General features: G+C 39.8%; 1 gene segment (V, D, J or C); it reads right to left on the bottom strand.

Annotated features, from left to right (window-relative positions):
• Window positions 1-345: 345 nt before the first annotated feature.
• Window positions 346-832, bottom strand: LOC130882758 (immunoglobulin heavy variable 3-74-like). The segment is given in 2 exon segments: window positions 346-674; window positions 787-832. Coding segments are annotated over 2 exon segments (375 nt in total).
• Between the last annotated feature and the right edge of the window lie 17509 nt (window positions 833-18341).

The raw sequence follows: 18341 nt of genomic DNA, 5'->3' as shown, positions 1-18341 counted from the left end.
CTAAGAAAAAACATACTAGAATACCCATTAAATTTATCATGTGATTTCAGGGATGAAGCTGGAGATATTTTACTATCATAGCTCTTATTTTACATTTTGTTCATAAGAGAATCTGCGCTATATTTGTAAATAACCGCAGAAACTTGTGAAATGTTTAAGTACATTATTAGCCTACTGAACAAATATTTCGAGACTTTCTGGGAACTAGAAGATTAAAGCCATCTTAAATTCCTGAGAAGAGAGTTCTGTTATGCTTGTATAAGCTGTTGGGATGGATGGGTTCCCTATGTGCTGTTTGCCCCCTTGTGGTCATGAGCAGCCTCACAGTGAAGTTTATGTCTGGGTTCACACTGAAGTTCCTTCACTGTGTATAGCACAATAATAAGTGGCAGTGTCCTCAGATCGCACACTGTTCATTTGCAGGTAGAGAGTGTTCTTGGCATTGTCTCTGGAGATGGTGAATCGATCCTTCATGGATGGTGCATAGTTTGTGGTACTGCCATCAGTTTTAATTTCTCCAACCCATTGCAAGGCCTTTTCAGGAGTCTGTCTGAACCAGCTCATCCAGTAGTCACTAAAAGTGAAACCAGAGGCTGCACAGGAGAGTCTCAGTGACCCCCCAGGCTGCACCAGACCACCTCCAGTCTCCACAAGCTTCACCTCACACTGGACACCTGAAAACACACAAAAAAATCCTGATCAAGAATGCATCACACAGGCTTACTGTCCCTCATATTCATCTCAAATCACACATTTATACATCATCTATTATTTTCCATAAATTACCCGTTAGTAGAACAACAAGGAAAATCCAGCTTAGACCCAAATCCATTTCATGCACTGATTGAAGTCTTGGGAACCACAGCTAAGCTCCTCTTCCTGAGTTGTAAGGCCAGTGCTTGGCTGCTTTTTATGAGCTAGAAGAGGCTCATTTGCATATCTTCATGCTATATAGGAAGCTCTGAAGTGAGAACTTGGAGTCTACAGGTCCTGTGCTATGTGTAAATGTGGTGGAAGTGTCAGTTTATAATATTCATGTCTGGGAAATTTTATGGTTGGAAAAACTGACATTAAGTTACATCATTTGTCCAGGTGTCAACTTATTACTACTTGCAATCAGAAGCCATATTTTGTTGTTCATTTAAACTCAGTTTCCCATGTCCTGGATCATAAGCATCAGTGACATTACTTTCAAATGCTATTTTCAGTAAGTGATAGCTGTAATGTGTATGCCTCATTATTTGAAGTCACAAACCTCTCTGAGTCTTCTCTACCTATAAATGTAGCTACTTCATCAGACTGACTACTCCTATTCTGTTTTGAGATGATGAGATATGCCTGAATTCCAGTTTTCAGCTAAGCCCCTGAAGAGATCTTTTTCTAATAGTTGTATATCAAAGAGTCTGTAGATTTGTTGTGTTATCTAATTTAATACTTCTTTCCCTGCACATTTACCTATTTGTTCACTAGAAACATGGGGAGACATTAGCTTTGCTTTAGTATACATCTCTGCATTTGACTTCTACATGTACTCCATGTGTGACATCAAAAAACTCACATAAGTATGCCCATACTTCAAACACTCCTCCCTTTGACTTTGCTTTCTATACAGTTTAGTACTCTGCCTTGAAAAGTAATTAGCCCTTATTTTACTTGGAGTCTGTAAGTTATGTTCTTCTTTCATAGTGGCTATAGAATTTACACGCAGGATGCATGTCTTTTTAGCTCCTCAATCAACAGATTTTATTTTGATGTATGATACCAGACTGACTTGTGTACAACCTTCAGTGTTTGAGTAGTGACTGAAGTGATGACAGAACAGACAATAGTATATCTTATTTCACTTTTGAATGTACATTAGTTTCTAGTATTGTAGATGAGCAATCTGAGCTTTGTAATGTCATCAGAAAACATTTTAGTGAGTTTTGCCACATGAGCAAATCAGACTAGACTGCAAGTCATAGATTTCTCCACAGAACAGAAACTGATAGGTAAAAATGTTATTGGTAAGTCTTTACATAGAAAGATCAAGGACTTTGCTACCCTGTAGAAACTGTGAGCCTGGAAGAAGCAAAGTCTATCAAAGTCAAACTCAAATGGAAAGGTGAAGGATATTCCATCCATACAAGGCAGAACTGATCACTATTAGCCCTATGTCACCTGTAATTACAACCAGAATATTCAACATTTTTCAACATGTAATTCATCACAAATAAAGGAGAGATGTGAGTTTGCAAAGATAACATTGAAGTTTAAAATTCCTACAATTCAAACCTGAAATATATATGAGAAAACAGGAGCACAGAAATATTTAAGCAAACAATACCCAATAAGGAATGAAATGTATGATAATTACCTGATTTCTAACTCAAGAACTTAAAAGGAACACAGGAAATCATAAAAAAATACACACACACACAGAGAGAGGCAAGTGAACAAAATATTGAAAATGTATTACTATAGAATAGAGTAATAACTATAGCTACATCATATACTTTATACCATATAAAAGTGAATAAAATAAATGAGAAAAAAGACTGTTACATACTTCTGCAATTATATACTATGTTGTAAAGAGTGATGATAGCTAAGTAGAATCAGAAGTCTAAAAATTTACTTAGTAAACATCATCAGTCATTTGTGTATGTTTCATTATCATTTAAATTGATAAATAAGTAATTGTTAATTAAATGAGATAGATTGTAGCAATCAAAATTTGAGATAAACTAGAGTAGTCTGAGAAATGGGCATCTTGATTGAGTAATGCCTCTATCAGATGGAGCTTTAGTAATTTCTATGGACCATTTTCTCATATAAAAGCTATAGTAAGTGGCCAAATCCCAATGTGGTTCTGGGCTGCATGAGAAGGCAGCTGAGTGGGTCATGGGAATCAAGCCAGAAAGTAGCATTAGTTCCTGGCCTCTTCATCATTTCTGGTCTTCAGGTTCCTGTCTTTAGTTCCCAACTCATCGGTCTTCAGTGATGTATGATCTGTGATTGGGACATGTAAGCTAAATGAACCTAAGTCTCTTTGGGTTGTGATCTTTATCACAGAAACAGAAACCAAACTTGTACAAGTATAATTTCAGTCAGAATACTAAGTATATCCTTAAAAATTATGAGAATTAATCTGAAAATCCATTGAATAAGAAAATATTTAATTGAGAAAAAGGAGTCCTTAACATCCATGGTACAGCCTGAGTTCTCACCATCCACCTGGCCTTACTGAAGCATCCACAGGCCATTTGATGCCATGGGACTAAGGTAGGCAAAACAAACCCATGGGATAGCCTACATCTTCACAGTCTGGCCTGACTGATGCATTTACTTGCCTACCCAGCAACTTGTAGCACTGTGTGATCATGTGCGAATATGATGAGCAATTCATTGTAGTAAAATTGGAGAGAAAGCAAGGCAGAATAGTTCCTTGCTCTGGTATGAGGTTGTTATTAAGAGGTAAATCCTGTAAGGAATAGGCTGATATTGGTTTTCTTCTTGCCACCCATGACCAGAATAATACCTGGACCTGTGCTGTTGTCTACCAATGTATCTTGACTTTGACAGCCAGGGTCTATATTGTTATCCATTACCCATGTTTCTATGAAGGTCACAGGATTTTGGGATGCCGCCCATGGCCAGTTTTGTGTCCAAGGGCTTTGCTAAAGCAAGGGTCATGTGATCTGAGTGGCCTGCATTACCACCAGGGTGGCATGATAACATCTATCCATGGACTTTTGGGGGTGCAATGTCTGGATCCATGGACCTACAGCTGCTAGATCTGTATTTATATCCATGGTTTCAACTACCAATGAAGGCTGACTAGGATCTGGTCAAACACCTGAGTTCATGTTAGTCTCTGAGTGCCACACTTCTGCAAGGGCCATGCTGAATTGGATGGCCTGTGCTGCCTCACAAGGCCATAGTAAAATCCAAGCTTGGCTAAAGTATAAGGCTGATATCCATGTTTCCCAGTACCAAAAATAGCATGCAGTTATAGGGTTCTGGGACCTCATCTGCAGTCTGTTTGGGATATGAGGGTCACACTGTTAAAGTGACATCCAAACCCAAGCCATGTTTGTACTCAGAGCTTTGCTGTCACCAGGGTCATGCCTATCTGTGTGGCCTGTGTAGCCGCATAAACCCATATTGACTTCCAAGCCTGAACTGCTGCTGGGGACCATTTCTGAGTCAATGGTCCTATCACATTTGGTGGTTGTGATGTCTGTGGCCTGTGGTGTCACCAAAGGCCACTAGACAATTAGGGTCTATATTACATCCTGTGGCCATGATGGTGTCTGAAGGCCATACTGCTATTGTGACCATGATGTTATCTGGGCAAGGCTGCTAATGGGGGACATGCCTGGATTCATGTCCCTTTCATAATCGTGGTCTGTGTTGATGCACATAACACTTGGTACCATTCAAGGCAATGCAGATTTCAGAGGTCTGGCTAGTATCTTGGACCTTGTTGGGATTCAAGAAGTTGTTATGAGAGGGGTCATACAAACCATAGCAGCCTTCACAACCACACAGGGCCACACCTGGGCTACTGCATTTGGACATTTCTAGATCTGTGACCCAACAAAATCCAGGGTTTGGACAAATATCTATGACTACATTTATCACAGTGGGTCATATCAACAAAGGACATTTAAACAGAGGGTTGTGCTGAGCCAGTCCTCTCCCTCAAGAACCCCTGTCTAGTTATCTCTGTCCCTCACAGAATACTGCAGTAAAACATCTGGCACTGCACCCCATGAGAGAATTGACTCCTGTGCCAGGAGATGCTGGTTACTAGTGCCCACAGGAATATAGACCAGTGATGACTAGTGTTTAAAAAGCCAACCCTCTAGGTATATAATTCCCTGTTGGGATGGCTCACTTGGAAAAGCTGTAAGTTTAGTGACTCTAAAGACAGGTTGTTTCTTTCTATAGCCTTCTTCAATGGCACTAATATACTTTCCTAATAAGGACAACTGTAGAGTCCTTTCGATAATCCTTTGGTGGTCTGTTTTATACATATAGATGTGGATGGACATGAAGTTGGTTTCTGCTTGAATGTATAATTTTAATGAAAAGAAATATTACTAAGTCATTTTACATTACTCAGACTGACATAGTATTCTCAGTCATAAAGCCAGGCTCTTATAAGGACAGCTGATTATAGACTTCAAAACAAATTCAAGCCGGGCGATGGTGGCGCATGCCTTTAATCCCAGCACTCGGGAGGCAGAGACAGGTGGATCTCTGTGAGTTCGAGACCAGCCTGGTCTACAGAGTTAGTTCCAGGACAGGCTCCAAAGCCACAGAGAAACCCTGTCTCCAAAAACCAAAAAAAAAAAAAAAAAAAAAAAAAATTCAAAGCAGTGCCGCGCCAGCGCGGGCTGGAACCAAGAGTCTCGGCGGAGGGTGTCCAGGTTGAATGAATACACAGAGCAGGAGGTTGAGGTGGAACAGCTTTCTTTATTGTCTGCTGGGCTGGTTTTATAACATGGCACCAAATGAGGAGGGGGCTGCGAAGGGACTGTAACCTGACCCTGGCAGGGATCAAGGACCGGTCACCATGCACTCAAAATTCCTTCCTTCCCCGCTCCAGGAGCAGAGGGAATTTATTATGTTTTTCTTGCAGATAAGCACCTCAAATGGGGGCAGGGATATCAACTCGGGGCTGCAATTCCCACAAAGCAGATTGTTTGTGTTTGGAGACAAATATCTGGTGCTCCTAGAGACATGCACATGAAATCATTTTTCCAGGTACTTTGCTGATACAAAGGAAGGCTTGAGAAATCCTCAGTGATAATTTCTCACTTAAAAAGAGCCTTGCTATCCATTCTTCAGTCAAGGGGCATTTAGGTTGTTTCCAGGTGCTGGCTATGAGAAACAATCCTGCTTTAAACATTATTGAGCACATGTCCTTATGGCATGATTGAATTCCTACAGCTGATAAATACCTTCAATGATTTGGCAGGATACAAGATCAACTCAAAAAAATCAGTAGTCCTTTTATACACAAAGAATAAAGAAGCGGAGAGAGAAATCAAAAATCATCACCTTTCACAATAGCCACAATAGTATAAAGTATCTTGGGGTAATACTAATGAAAAAAGAAAAAGATCCATTTGACAAGAACTTTAAGTCTTTGAAGAAAGGAATTGAAGAAGATACCAGAAAATGGAAGGATCTCCCATTATCTTGCATTGGTAGGATCAAAATAGTAAAAATGGTAATTCTATCGAAGGCAATCTATAGATTGGATGCAATCCCCATAAAATCCCAACAAAATTCTTCACAGACCTTGATAAAACAATAATCAACTTTATATGGAAAAACAAAATAAATAAGGATAGCCAAAACAATCCTATGCAATAAGGGAACTTTGGGAGGCATTACCATCACTGACTTAAAACTCTATTACAGAGCCACAGTAATGAAAACAGCTTGGTATTGGCATAAAAATAGAGAAATCGATCAATGGAATAGAATTGAAGACCCAGATATTAATCCACAAAACTCTAAACACCTGATTTTTTCCACAAAGAGGCTAAAATTATACAATGTAAGAAAGAAAGCATCTTTAACAAATGGGGCTGGCATAACTGGATGTCAACCTGTAGAAGAATGAAAATAGATCCATATCTGTCACCATGCACAAAACTCAAGTACAAATGGATTAAAGACCTTAATATAAATCTGTCCACACTGAACCTGATAGAAGAGAAAGTGGAAAGTAGTCTACAACACATGGGCACAGGAGACCAATTCCTACATATAACCCCAGTAGCACATACAATAAGAGCAACAATGAGTAAATGGGACCTCCTGAAACTGAGAAACTTGTTTAAACCAAAGGACACTGTCACTAAGACAAAAAGGCATTCTACTGAAAGGGAGAAGATCTTCACTAACCCAATATCAGACAAACGTCTGGTTTCCAAAACATATAAACAACTCAAGAAACTAGACATTTAAACTATAATTAACCCAATTAAAAATTGGGTACTGAACTGAACAGAAAATTCTCAACAGAAGAAGTTCAAATGACCAAAAGACACTTAAGGTCATGTTCAACTTCTTTAGCGATTAGGCAAATATAAATCAAAACAACTTTGAGATACCATCTTACACCTCTCACAATGCCTAAAATCAAAAACACCAATGAAAGCTTATGCTGGAGAGGATGTAGAGTAAGAGGAAGACTCATCCATTGCTGGTGGGAATGGAAACTTGTGCAACCACTTTGGAAATCAGTGTGGTGGTTTCTCAGGAAATTGGGAATAAACCTACCTCGGGATCCAGCAATACCACTCTTATTTTTATTTTATTTTATTCTTTTATAATTAAAATTTCTGCCTCCTCCCCGTTTCCCATTTCCCTCCCCCTCCTCCCACATATTGCTCCCTACCCCACACCCCTTCCCCATCCCCAATCCTCTTCTCCTCTCCTCACTCCATTCCCCTCCCTCTCAATACTGAAGAGCAGTCCAAATTCCCTGCCCTGCGGGAAGACCAAGGTCCTCCCACTTCTATCTAGGTCCAGGAAGGTGAGCATCCAAACAGGCTAGGCTCCCACAAAACCAGTTCATGTATTAGGATGGAAACCTAGTGCCATTGTCCTTGGCTTCTCATCAGCCTTCATTGTCCGCCATGTTCAGAGAGTCCAGTTTCAACCCATGCTTATTCAGTCCCAGACGAGCTGGACTTGATGGGCTCCCAATAGATCAGTTCCACTGTCACAGTGGGTGGGTGCACCCCTCGTGGTCATGACTTCCTTGCTCATGTTCTCCCTCCTTCCGCTCCTCATTTGGACCTTAAGAGGTCAGTCCATTGCTCCAAATTGGGTCTCTGTCTCTATCTCAATCCATCACCAGATGAAGGTTCTAAGGTGATATACAAGATATTCATCAGTATAGGATAGGATCATTTCAGGTTCCCTCTCCTCAGTTGCCCAAGGTACCAGCTGGGGAAATCTCCCTGGACACCTGCGAGCCCCTCTAGAGTCAAGTCTCTTGCCAACCCTAAGATGGCTCCCTTAATTAGGATATATATTTCTCTGCTCCCATATCCACCCTTCCTATATCCCAACCATCCCCCAAGCTCCCCCCATCCTCCCCTTCTCACGTTTCTCTCCCCTTTTCCCCTTAGCCCCATGCCACCTCACCCGCAAGTTCCCAGTTTTTGCCCAGCAATCTTGCCTACTTCTCCTATCGAGGAGGATGACTATACGTTTTTCTTTGGGTTCACTTTCTTATTTAGCTTCTCTAGGATCACAAATTATATGCTCAATGTCCTTTATTTATGTCTAGAAACCAATATGAGTGAGTACATCCCATGTTCCTCTTTTTGCGTCTGGGATACCTCACTCAGGATAGTGTTTTCTATTTACATCCATTTGAATGCAAAATTCACGATGTTATTGTTTTTTACCGCTAAGTAGTACTCTAATATGTATATATTCCATACTTTCTTCATCCATTCTTCCATTGAAGGGCATCTAGGTTGTTTCCAGGTTCTGACTATTACAAACAACGCTGCTATGAAAATAGTTGAACAGATACTTTTCTAATATGATAGGGCATCTCTTGGATATTCCCAAGAGTGGTATTACTGGATCTTGGCGTAGGTTGATGCCAAATTTCCTGAAAAATCACCACACTGATTTCCAAAGTGGTTGCACAAGTTTGCATTCCCACCAGCAATGGATGAGTGTGCCCTTTCCTCCACAACTTCTCCAACAAAGGCTATCATTGGTGTTTTTGATTTTAGCCATTCAGACAGGTGTAAGGTGGTATCTCAAAGTTGTTTTAATTTGCATTTCCCTTATGGCTAAGGAGGTTGAGCATGACTTTAAGTGTCTTTTGGCCATTTGAATTTCTTCTGTTGAGAATTCTCTGTTCAGTTCAGTGCCCCAATTTTTAATTGGGTTTATTAGCATTTTAAAATCTAGTTTCTTGAGTTCTTTATATATTTTGGAGATCAGACCTTTGACTGTTGTGGGGTTGGTGAAGATCTTCTCCCAGTCAGTGGGTTGCCTTTTTGTCTTAGTGACAGTGTCCTTTGATTTGCAGAAGCTTCTCAGTTTCAGGAGGTCCCATTTATTCAATGTTGTCCTTAATGTCTGTGCTGCTGGGGATATATGTAGGAAATGATCTCCAGTGCCCATATGTTGTAGAGTACTTCCCACTTTCTCTTCTATCAGCTTCAGTGTGTTCAGACTGATATTGAGGTCTTTAATCCATTTGGACTTGAGTTTGTGCATGGCGAGAGATATGGATCTATTTTCATTCTTCTACAGGTTGGCAACCAGTTCTGCCAGCACCATTTGTTGAAGATGCTTTCTTTCTTCCATTGAATACTTTTAGCTCCTTTATCAAAAATCAGGTGTTCATACGTTTGTAGGTTAAAATCAGGGTCTTCTACTCAATTCCATTGATCGACTTCTCTGTTTTTATGCCAATACCAAGCTGTTTTCAATACTGACGCTCTGTAATAGGTTTGAAGTCAGGGATGGTAATGCCTCCAGAAGTTCCTTTATTCTATAAGATTGTTGTGGCTATCCTGGGTTTTTTGTTTTCCATATAGAGTTGATTAATGTCATTTCAAGATCTGTGAAGAATTTTGATGGGATTTTAATGGGGATTGCATTGAATCTATAAATTGCCCTTGGTAGAATTGCCATTTTACTATGTTGATCCTCCCAATCCAAGAGCAAGGGAGATCCTTCCATTTTCTGTTATCCTCTTCAATTTCTTTCTTCAAAGACTTAAAGTTCTTGTCAAACAGACCCTTCACTTCCTTGGTTAGAGTTACCCCAAGATAATTTTTGCTATTTGTGGCTATCGTGAAGGGTGATGCTTCTCTGATTTCCCTCTCTGCTTCCTTATCCTTTGTGTATAGGAGGGCAACTGATTTTTTGGAATTGATCTTGTATCCTGCCACATTACTAAAGGTGTTTATCAGCTGTAGGAGTTCTTTGCTGGAGTTTTTGGGGTCGCTTATATACACTATCATATCATCTGCAAATAATGAAATTTTAACTTCTTCCTTTCCAATTTTAATCCCTTTGATCGCCTTATGTTGTCTTATTGCTATCGCTAGAATTTCAAGCACTATATTGAAGAGGTATGGAGAGAGTGGACAGCCTTGTCGTGTTCCTGATTTTAGTGGGATGGCTTTGAGTTTCTCTCCATTTAATTTGATGTTAGCTGTTGGCTTGCTATAAATACCTTTTATTATAATTAGGTACGACCCTTGTATCCATAATCTCTCTAAGACCTTTATCATAAAGGGATGTTGAATTTTGTCAAATGTTTTTTCAGTATCTAATGAAATGATCATTTGGTTTTTTCTTTCAGTTTATTTATATGATGGATTACATTCATAGATTTTTGTATGTCGAACCAGCCCTGCATCCCTGGAATGAAGCCTACTTCATCATAATGGATAATTTTTCTAATGTGTTCTTGGATTTGGTTTGCCAGTATTTTATTGAGCATTTTCGCTTCGATGATCATGAGTGAGATTCGCCTGTAGTTCTCTTTCTTGGTTGTGTCTTTGTGTGGTTTTGGTATCAGAGTAACTGCACCTTCATAAAAGGAATTTGGCAATGACTTCTCTGTTTCTATATTGTGAAATACCTTAAGGAGTATAGGTATTAGGTCTTCTTGGAAGTTCTGGTAGAATTCTGCATTGAAGCCGTCTGGACCTGGGCTTTTTTTGGTAGGGAGGTTTTTTATAACAACTTCTAATTCTCCACGACTATCAGGTATATTTAGATTGTTCAGCTGGTCCTGGTTTAACTTTGGTATATGGTACTTATCTAAAATATTGTTCATTTCTTTTACATTTTCCAATTTTGTGGCATATAGGCTTTTGTAGTAAGATCTAATGATTCTCTGAATTTCCTCTGTGTCTGTGGTTATGTCTCCCTTTTCGTTTCTGATCTTGTTAATTTGCGCATTCTCTCTCCGCCATTTGATTAGTTTGGATAGGGGTTTATAAATCTTGTTGATTTTCTCCAAGAACCAGCTTTTTTTTATTGATTCTTTGGATTATTTTCTGTGTTTCTATTTTGTTGATTTCAGCCCTCAGTTTGATTATTTCCAGTCTTCTACTCCTCCTAGGTGAGTCTGCTTCTTGTTTTTCTAGAGTTTTCAGGTGGGCTGTTAAGTCTCCAATGTGTGTTTTCTCCATTTTCTTTAAGTGGGCACTTAGTGCTATGAATTTTCCTCTTAGCACTACTTTCATAGTGTCCCATAGGTTTGAGTATGTTGAGTCTTTGTTCTCATTGAATTCAAGAAAGACTTTAATTTCTTTCTTTAATTTTTCCTTGATCCAGGTGTGGTCCAGTAGTTGACTGTCCAGTTTCCATGAGTTTGTAGGCTTTCTGGGGGTAGCATTGTTGTTGAATTCTAACTTTAATCCATGGTGATCTGATAAGAAATAGGTGATTACTAATATTTTTTTGTAACTCTGTAAGTTTGCTTTGTTACCGAGTATGTGGTCAATTTTTGAGAAGGTTCCATGAGCTGCAGAGAAGAAGGTATATTCTTTCCTATTTGGGTGGAATGTTCTATAGATGTCTGTTAAGTCCATTTGATTCATTACCTCCCTTAATCCTTTTAATTCTCTGTTAGGTTTCTGTCTGATTGAACTGTCCAATGGTGAGAGAGGAGTGTTGAAATCTCCTACTATTAGTGTGTGGGGTTTGATGACTGCCTTGAGTTTTAGTAATGTTTCTTTTACATAAGTGGGTGCTTTTATATTAGGGGCATAGATATTCAGGATTGAGACTTTGTCCTGATGAATTGTTCCTGTTATGAGTAAAAAGTGTCCCTCTCCATCTCTTCTGACTGATTTTAGTTTGAAGTCAACTTTGTTAGAAATTAGTATGGCCACACCTGCTTGTTTCTTAGGTTCATTTGCTTGCTAAACCTTTTCCCAGCCCTTTACTCTAAGTAGATGTCTGTCTTTGGGGTTGAGGTGTATTTCTTGTAAACAGCAGAATGTTGGATCCTGTTTTCGTATCCAGTCTCTTAGCCTGTGCCTCTTTATAGGTGAGTTGAGTCCATTGATATTAAGTGACATTAATGACTAGTGGTTGTTATCGCCGGTCATTTTTTATTTCTTTCTTTTTTTTTTGGTAGTAGAGTTTGTGTGTTTCCCTTCTTCAAGTTGTGCTGGTGAAAGGTCATTAGATGTCTGAGTTATTGTGGGCATTGTTGGACTCCTTGGGTTGTGATTTTCCTTTTATTCCTTTCTGTAAGGCTGGATTTGTGGCTATGTATTGTTTAAATTTGTTTTTATCCTGGAAAACTTTGTTTTCTCCATTTATAGTGAATGAAAGCTTGGCTGGGTATAGTAGTCTGGGCTTGCATCCATGGTCTCTTAGTTTCTGCAGTACATCTATCCAGGACCTTCTGGCTTTCATGGTTTCCATAGAGAAGTCAGGTGTAAGTCTGATAGGTTTACCTTTATAAGTAATTTGACCTTTTTCCTTTGCAGCCCTTAATATTCTTTCTTTATTCTGTATGTCTTGTGTTTTGATTATTAAATGGCGAGGAGATTTTTTTTTGATCCAGTCTATTTTGTGTTCTGTATGCTTCTTGGACCTTCAAAGGAATATCTTCCTTAATGTTGGAAAAGATTTCTTCTATAATTTTATTAAGTATATTTTCTGGACCATTGAGCTGTACTTCTCCTTCTTCGATCCCTTTCATTCTTAGGTTTGGTCTTTTTATTGTGTCCCAGATTTCTTGATTGTTTCGTGGTGAGAATTTGTTGGTTTTGCTGTTTTCTTTGATCAGTATGTTTATTTTCTCTATGGTATCTTCAGTGTCTGAAATTCTTTCTTCTATCTCTTGTAATCTGTTGGTAGTACTTGTCTCTGTAGTTCCTGTTCGTTTCTCCAAATTTTCCATCTCCATCCTTCCCTCATTTTATGTTTTCTTCATTACTTCCATTTCATTCTTCAAGTCTTGAACCGTTTCCCTTACCTGTTTGATTGCTTTTTCTTGTTTCTCTTGGTTTTCTTGGGTATCTTTGAGAGATTTATTCATTTCATCTACCTTTTTGTCTGTAGTCTCTAATTGATTATAGCAGTTTTTCACCTCCTGTTTAAGGTCCTCTTTTATTTTCATATAATTCACTTTTGAGTCGAATTTTTCTAATTCTTCTGGAATAGGGTGTACAATTCTTCTCATTTTGGGATTCCTGAATTCTGGTGATGTCACGTTGCCTTTCAGGTTGATGGAGGAATTCTTGCATTGCCGCTTGCTCATCTCTTCCTTCAAATGGAGCCAGGAGAGGCCTGGTGTCTTGGTCCAGTATTTGCTGTGACTAACTCCCTGGGTGTATCTCCTCAGTGTATGGGCAGGAACCGTTCCCTTCCAGATGGACTCCTCAACACCAAAACATGGACACCTGGTAGTCCAATGACCTGTGGGCAAAAGGGCGAATGTAGGGGGTAGGGCGGGGTTGAGTAGAACACAGGTGACCCTGCAACACAAGCTGAAGGTGCCTGCGCTCTCTTTTGGGAGTTCTTGAGGCCTGCCCCATAGGCAGGCACTCACCACTCTGAGTGGGTAGCTTAGTGTAGTAGAAGGAAGCTGTTCCTCAGCAAAGGACCTTGGAGACAAGACAGGCTTTGGGGGGGGGTCGTGTGTAGGAAAGAAAGCCCTGAAGCAGGAGCTGGGGGAGGGGTGTTTGTGCTCTCTTCCTGGACAGTCCGCCCCTGGATAGCACACAGTCACCCATCCAGATGGAACTCCTTAGCACCTACACAGGGACGCCTGGCAGCCCAATGAGCCAGAGACAAAAGGAAGAACGTGGCAGGCAGGGCAGGTCCAGAAGAGCACAGCAGAACCTACAGCCCCAGCCGCAAGGGCCCAAGCTCCCTCATGGGGCACCTTGAGGCCTGCCCAGTAGTCCCAGCAATACCACTCTTGGGACAATACCCAAGAGATGCCCAATCATACTACAAAATCATTTGTTCAACTATGTTCATAGCAGCATTATTTGTAATAGGCAGAACCTGGAAACAACCTAGATGCCACCTCAATGGAAGAATGGATAAAGATACTGTGGAATATATACGCATTAGAGTACTACTCAGCCGTAAAAAACAATGATATCTTGAATTTGCGTGCAAATGGATGGAAATATAAAACACTATTCCAAGTGAGATAATCCAGACCCAAAAAAGATGAATATGGCATGTTCTCACACATTAGTGGACTCTAGCCATAAACAAAGGTCATTAGGCCTATAGTTCATAAGCCTAAAGAAGCCAAATAAAAAGGTAAGCCAGAAGAAAAATATATAGAAATTCTCTTAGAAATTGGAAGCAAACAAGATTGCTGGGCAAAAGTTGGCAGCATAAGGGTGGATGTAGGGGCTAATGTGGGGTGGGGAAAGGGGAGAAGGGGAGAGAGATGGGCGAAGGGAAAGATTCGTGATAACTTGGGGGAGTGGGAGGGTGGAGTTGGAGGAAGGGCGAATATAGGAGCAGGAAAGAATATATCTACTTTTCGGGAGCCATTTTATTGTCGGCAAGAGACTTGGCTCTAGAGGGGATTCCCAGGTGTCCACAGGGATCTCCCCAGCTAGGTCCTTGGGCAGCAGAGGAGAGGATGCCTGAACTGGCCTTGCCCCACTATCACACTGATGATTACCCCGAATATCACCATAGAATCTTCATCCAGCAATGAATGGAGACAGATAGAAACCCTCATCAGAGCAATGGACTGAGCTCCCAAGGTCCAGTTGAATAAAAGAATGAGGGAGAAGATGAGCAAGGAAGTCAGGTTCTCCCACTGAGGCAGTGTGTCTGTTCTAATGGGAGCTCACCAAATCTAGCTGGCCTGGGACTGAAAGAGCATGTGATCAAACTAGACTTTCTGAATGTAGCTGCCAATGGGGGCAGACAGAGAAGCCATCAATAATGGCAACAGTGCCTGTTTCTACTGCATGTACTGATGTTTTAAAACCCTTGTCTATTTGGATGCACACCTTCTTGGGCCTGGATGTAGGGGAAAGGGCCTTGGACTTCCAACAGGGCATGGTACCCTGCCCTGTCTTAAGGAGGGAGAAGGAGAGAGGAGGTTGAGTAGGGGAGCAGAAAGGGAATGGGAGGAGGGGAATAAGTATAAATTTTTGAATGGAAAAATAAACAAAGTGTTCACTCTTCATGGACATCATGCTAATTCAAATTAAAATCACTTTGAAAAACTAGCTTACCCCAGTAAAAGTGACAGCTATCCAAATGTCTGACAATTTTGGGGGATCCTGAGAGAAACAGTCCTCATTCACAGTTGGTATTGGCAAAAATTAGTTCAATCATTTTAGAAATCTGATTAGAGATTTCTCATAAAACTAAAACTAGAACTAACATATGATTCTCATGTATCTCTCTTGGAAAAATATTCAGAATACCTCATATCTTATATATTAATACTTACACACCCATGTTTGTGGCTGCTTTGTTTACTTCAGTGAAATATTAAAATTAACTGAGTTATTCATAAACATGCCAGAAAATAATGAGTTACATATAATAAGAATATCTTGTTCATCTTCAATAAATAGTGAAATTACAAAGTTCTCTAGGACATGGATCGGTACAGAGCATAAAATAGTGGCAAGTGGGTGGTGAGTAAGGAGTGGGATTTGTGTTTAAAAAATAAATAAAAAACAAGCAAAAGATACAAAAGAGTAACTGAGGTCACATAAACACTGATGATAACCCAATTACTCCTCAAACAAAGAATCTAGAATCTAGACACAACCAGGCACACACTCACACATACACACACACAGACACGTGTATACAAAACAAATGTATCTGTGGTACAGTCTATCTACCATAAAAGAGAAGAAGAAAAGCTACACAGTTAAGAATAAGGAAAGATAGTGTTTTCAATTTCCATCCATTTGTATGCAAAATTCAAGAAGTCATTGTTTTTTACTGCTGAGTAGTACTCCAATATGTATATATTCCATACTTTCTTCATCCATTCTTCCATTGAAGGACATCTAGGTTGTTTCCAGGTTCTGGCTATTACAAACAATGCTGCTATGAACATAGTTGAGCATATACTTTTGTTGTATGTTTGGGCATCTCTTGGGTATATTCCCAATAGTGGTATTGCTGGGTCGAGAGGTAGGTTGAACCCGACTTTCCTGAGAAACCGCCACACTGCTTTCCAAAGTGGTTGCACAAGTTTGCATTCCCACCAGCAATGGATGAGAGTGCCCCTTTCTCCACAACCTCTCCAGCAGAGGCTATCATTGGTGTTTTTTATTTTAGCCATTCTGACCGGTGTAAGATGGTATCTTAATGTCTTGATTTGCATTTCCCTGATTGCTAAGGAAGTTGAGCATGATCTTAAGTGTCTTTTGGCCATTTGAACTTCTTCTGTTGAAAAGTCTCTGTTCAGCTCAGTGCCCCATTTTATAATTGGATTGATTAACCTTTTACGGTCTAATTTCTTGAGTTCTTTGTATATTTTGGATATCAGACCTTTGTCAGTTGCGGGGTTGGTGAAGATCTTCTCCCAGTCAGTGGGTTCCCTTTCTGTCTTAGAGGAACATGGGATGTACTCACTCATATTTGGTTTCTAGCCATAAGTAAAGGACATTGAGACTATAATTCGTGATTCTAGAGAAGCTAAATAAGAAGGTGAACCCAAAGAAATACATATAAGCATCCCCCTGAATATTAACCTTCATCAGGCGATGAAAGAAGACAGAGACAGAGACCAACAATGGAGCACTGGACTGAAGTCTCACGATCCAAAGGAGGAACAGAAGGAGAGTGAGCACGAGCAAGGAACTCAGGACTGCGAGGGGTGCACCCACACACTGAGGCAATGGGGATGTTCTATCGGGAACTCACCAAGGCCAGCTGGCCGGGGACTGAAAAAGCATGGGACAAAACCGGTCTCGCTGAACATAATGGACAATGAGGACTACTGAGAACTGAAGAACAATGGCAATGGGTTCTTGATCCTATTGCACGTAATGGCTTTGTGGGAGCCCAGGTAGTTTGGATGCTCACCTTAATAGACCTGGATGGAGGTGGGTGGTCCTTGGACCTCCCACAGGGCAGAGAAACCTGCTTGCTCTTTGGGCTGAGGAGGAAGGAAGACTTGATTGGGGGAGGGGGAGGGAATGGGAGGTGGTGGCGGGGAAGAGGCAGAAATCTTTAATAATTAAATAAATTAATTAATAAAAAAAAACTAAAATAAAAGAATAAGGAAAGACATAATACAGCCAATTAAAATAAATTAGGAAAGAAGAAAAAACTAAGCATTTATCTGGTTCTAACTCTATAAACATTTTATTGATTTTTGGTCTTAGGACAGTAACAAAGAATATTTGATAGAGAATTTATTAAATTCAACATAAAGATCTAGAGTTCTGATTCCAAATGACCTCTGTAATGGAGAAGCCCTGATACATTTACAATAAACAAGTAAATGTTTCATATTCCAAATAATTTAGTTATGTTCTGTAAATTTCATATACTCATTTTGGACAATTTCTAGTTTTAACATGATAAAAATTGTTACATTTTCACCATTATATACACTACCTTATATTGGTAAATTATTATCTATTATGGACAATTCTGGACATCTTCTTTGAAACGTATGGAGAGAACATGGAAAAATGAGGAGTCAGAGAACAGCCTCAGTTTATTCTGAAGCTCTGGCCTCTGGTATCCTATTTTGGGCCACAATCAATAGGAAATGGATCTTCTACAGCCACTCCATGTGAAATGAGACTGGACATCCTAATTTCTTCATTCTAATTAGGCACTCTCATGCTGATTGAGGGAGATAAGCCTTAGATTTCTATTCTGAAAACTTTGTATATGGCAAATTTGCATATGATCAGGTAGTTAACAAAACTGGATATACAATGTAATATACAAAGATCCTTGATGACTTCAGGTGGGTCAACCATTCCCTTTCCTCGACTATTTTCCATGGCTTCATACTGGTTATTTTTTCCCTCAAACCCACAACTTGAGCTGGGTCTGCACACTGATGTTCTCTCTTATGCTTCTCATAGTCCCACTGTTTATCCTATGTAGCAGGGCAAATGTGATCTATGATTTCCATTCCTCATGGGTCTGCCATATTGTATGCTCAAAACCAGTGACTTTTTTATTTCCCGTGGTTTCTACCTCTGCTCACGGGAATCTTTTCATCATTCCTTCCCTGCATAATGCTCCTAAATAAGTGCTATTCTTGAACTCATAGGATCATTTGTATTTCTATGTAAGGGTCTAGCATTCTTGATGAAACAGATAGAAATAAAACACATTTAACTTAAAATGAT

Source organism: Chionomys nivalis, chromosome 10, assembly GCF_950005125.1.
Source record: "Chionomys nivalis chromosome 10, mChiNiv1.1, whole genome shotgun sequence".
Lineage (NCBI taxonomy): Eukaryota > Metazoa > Chordata > Mammalia > Rodentia > Cricetidae > Chionomys > Chionomys nivalis.
The sequence above is the reverse complement of the archived record's forward strand: the minus strand, read 5'-3'. Positions and strand labels throughout refer to the sequence as shown.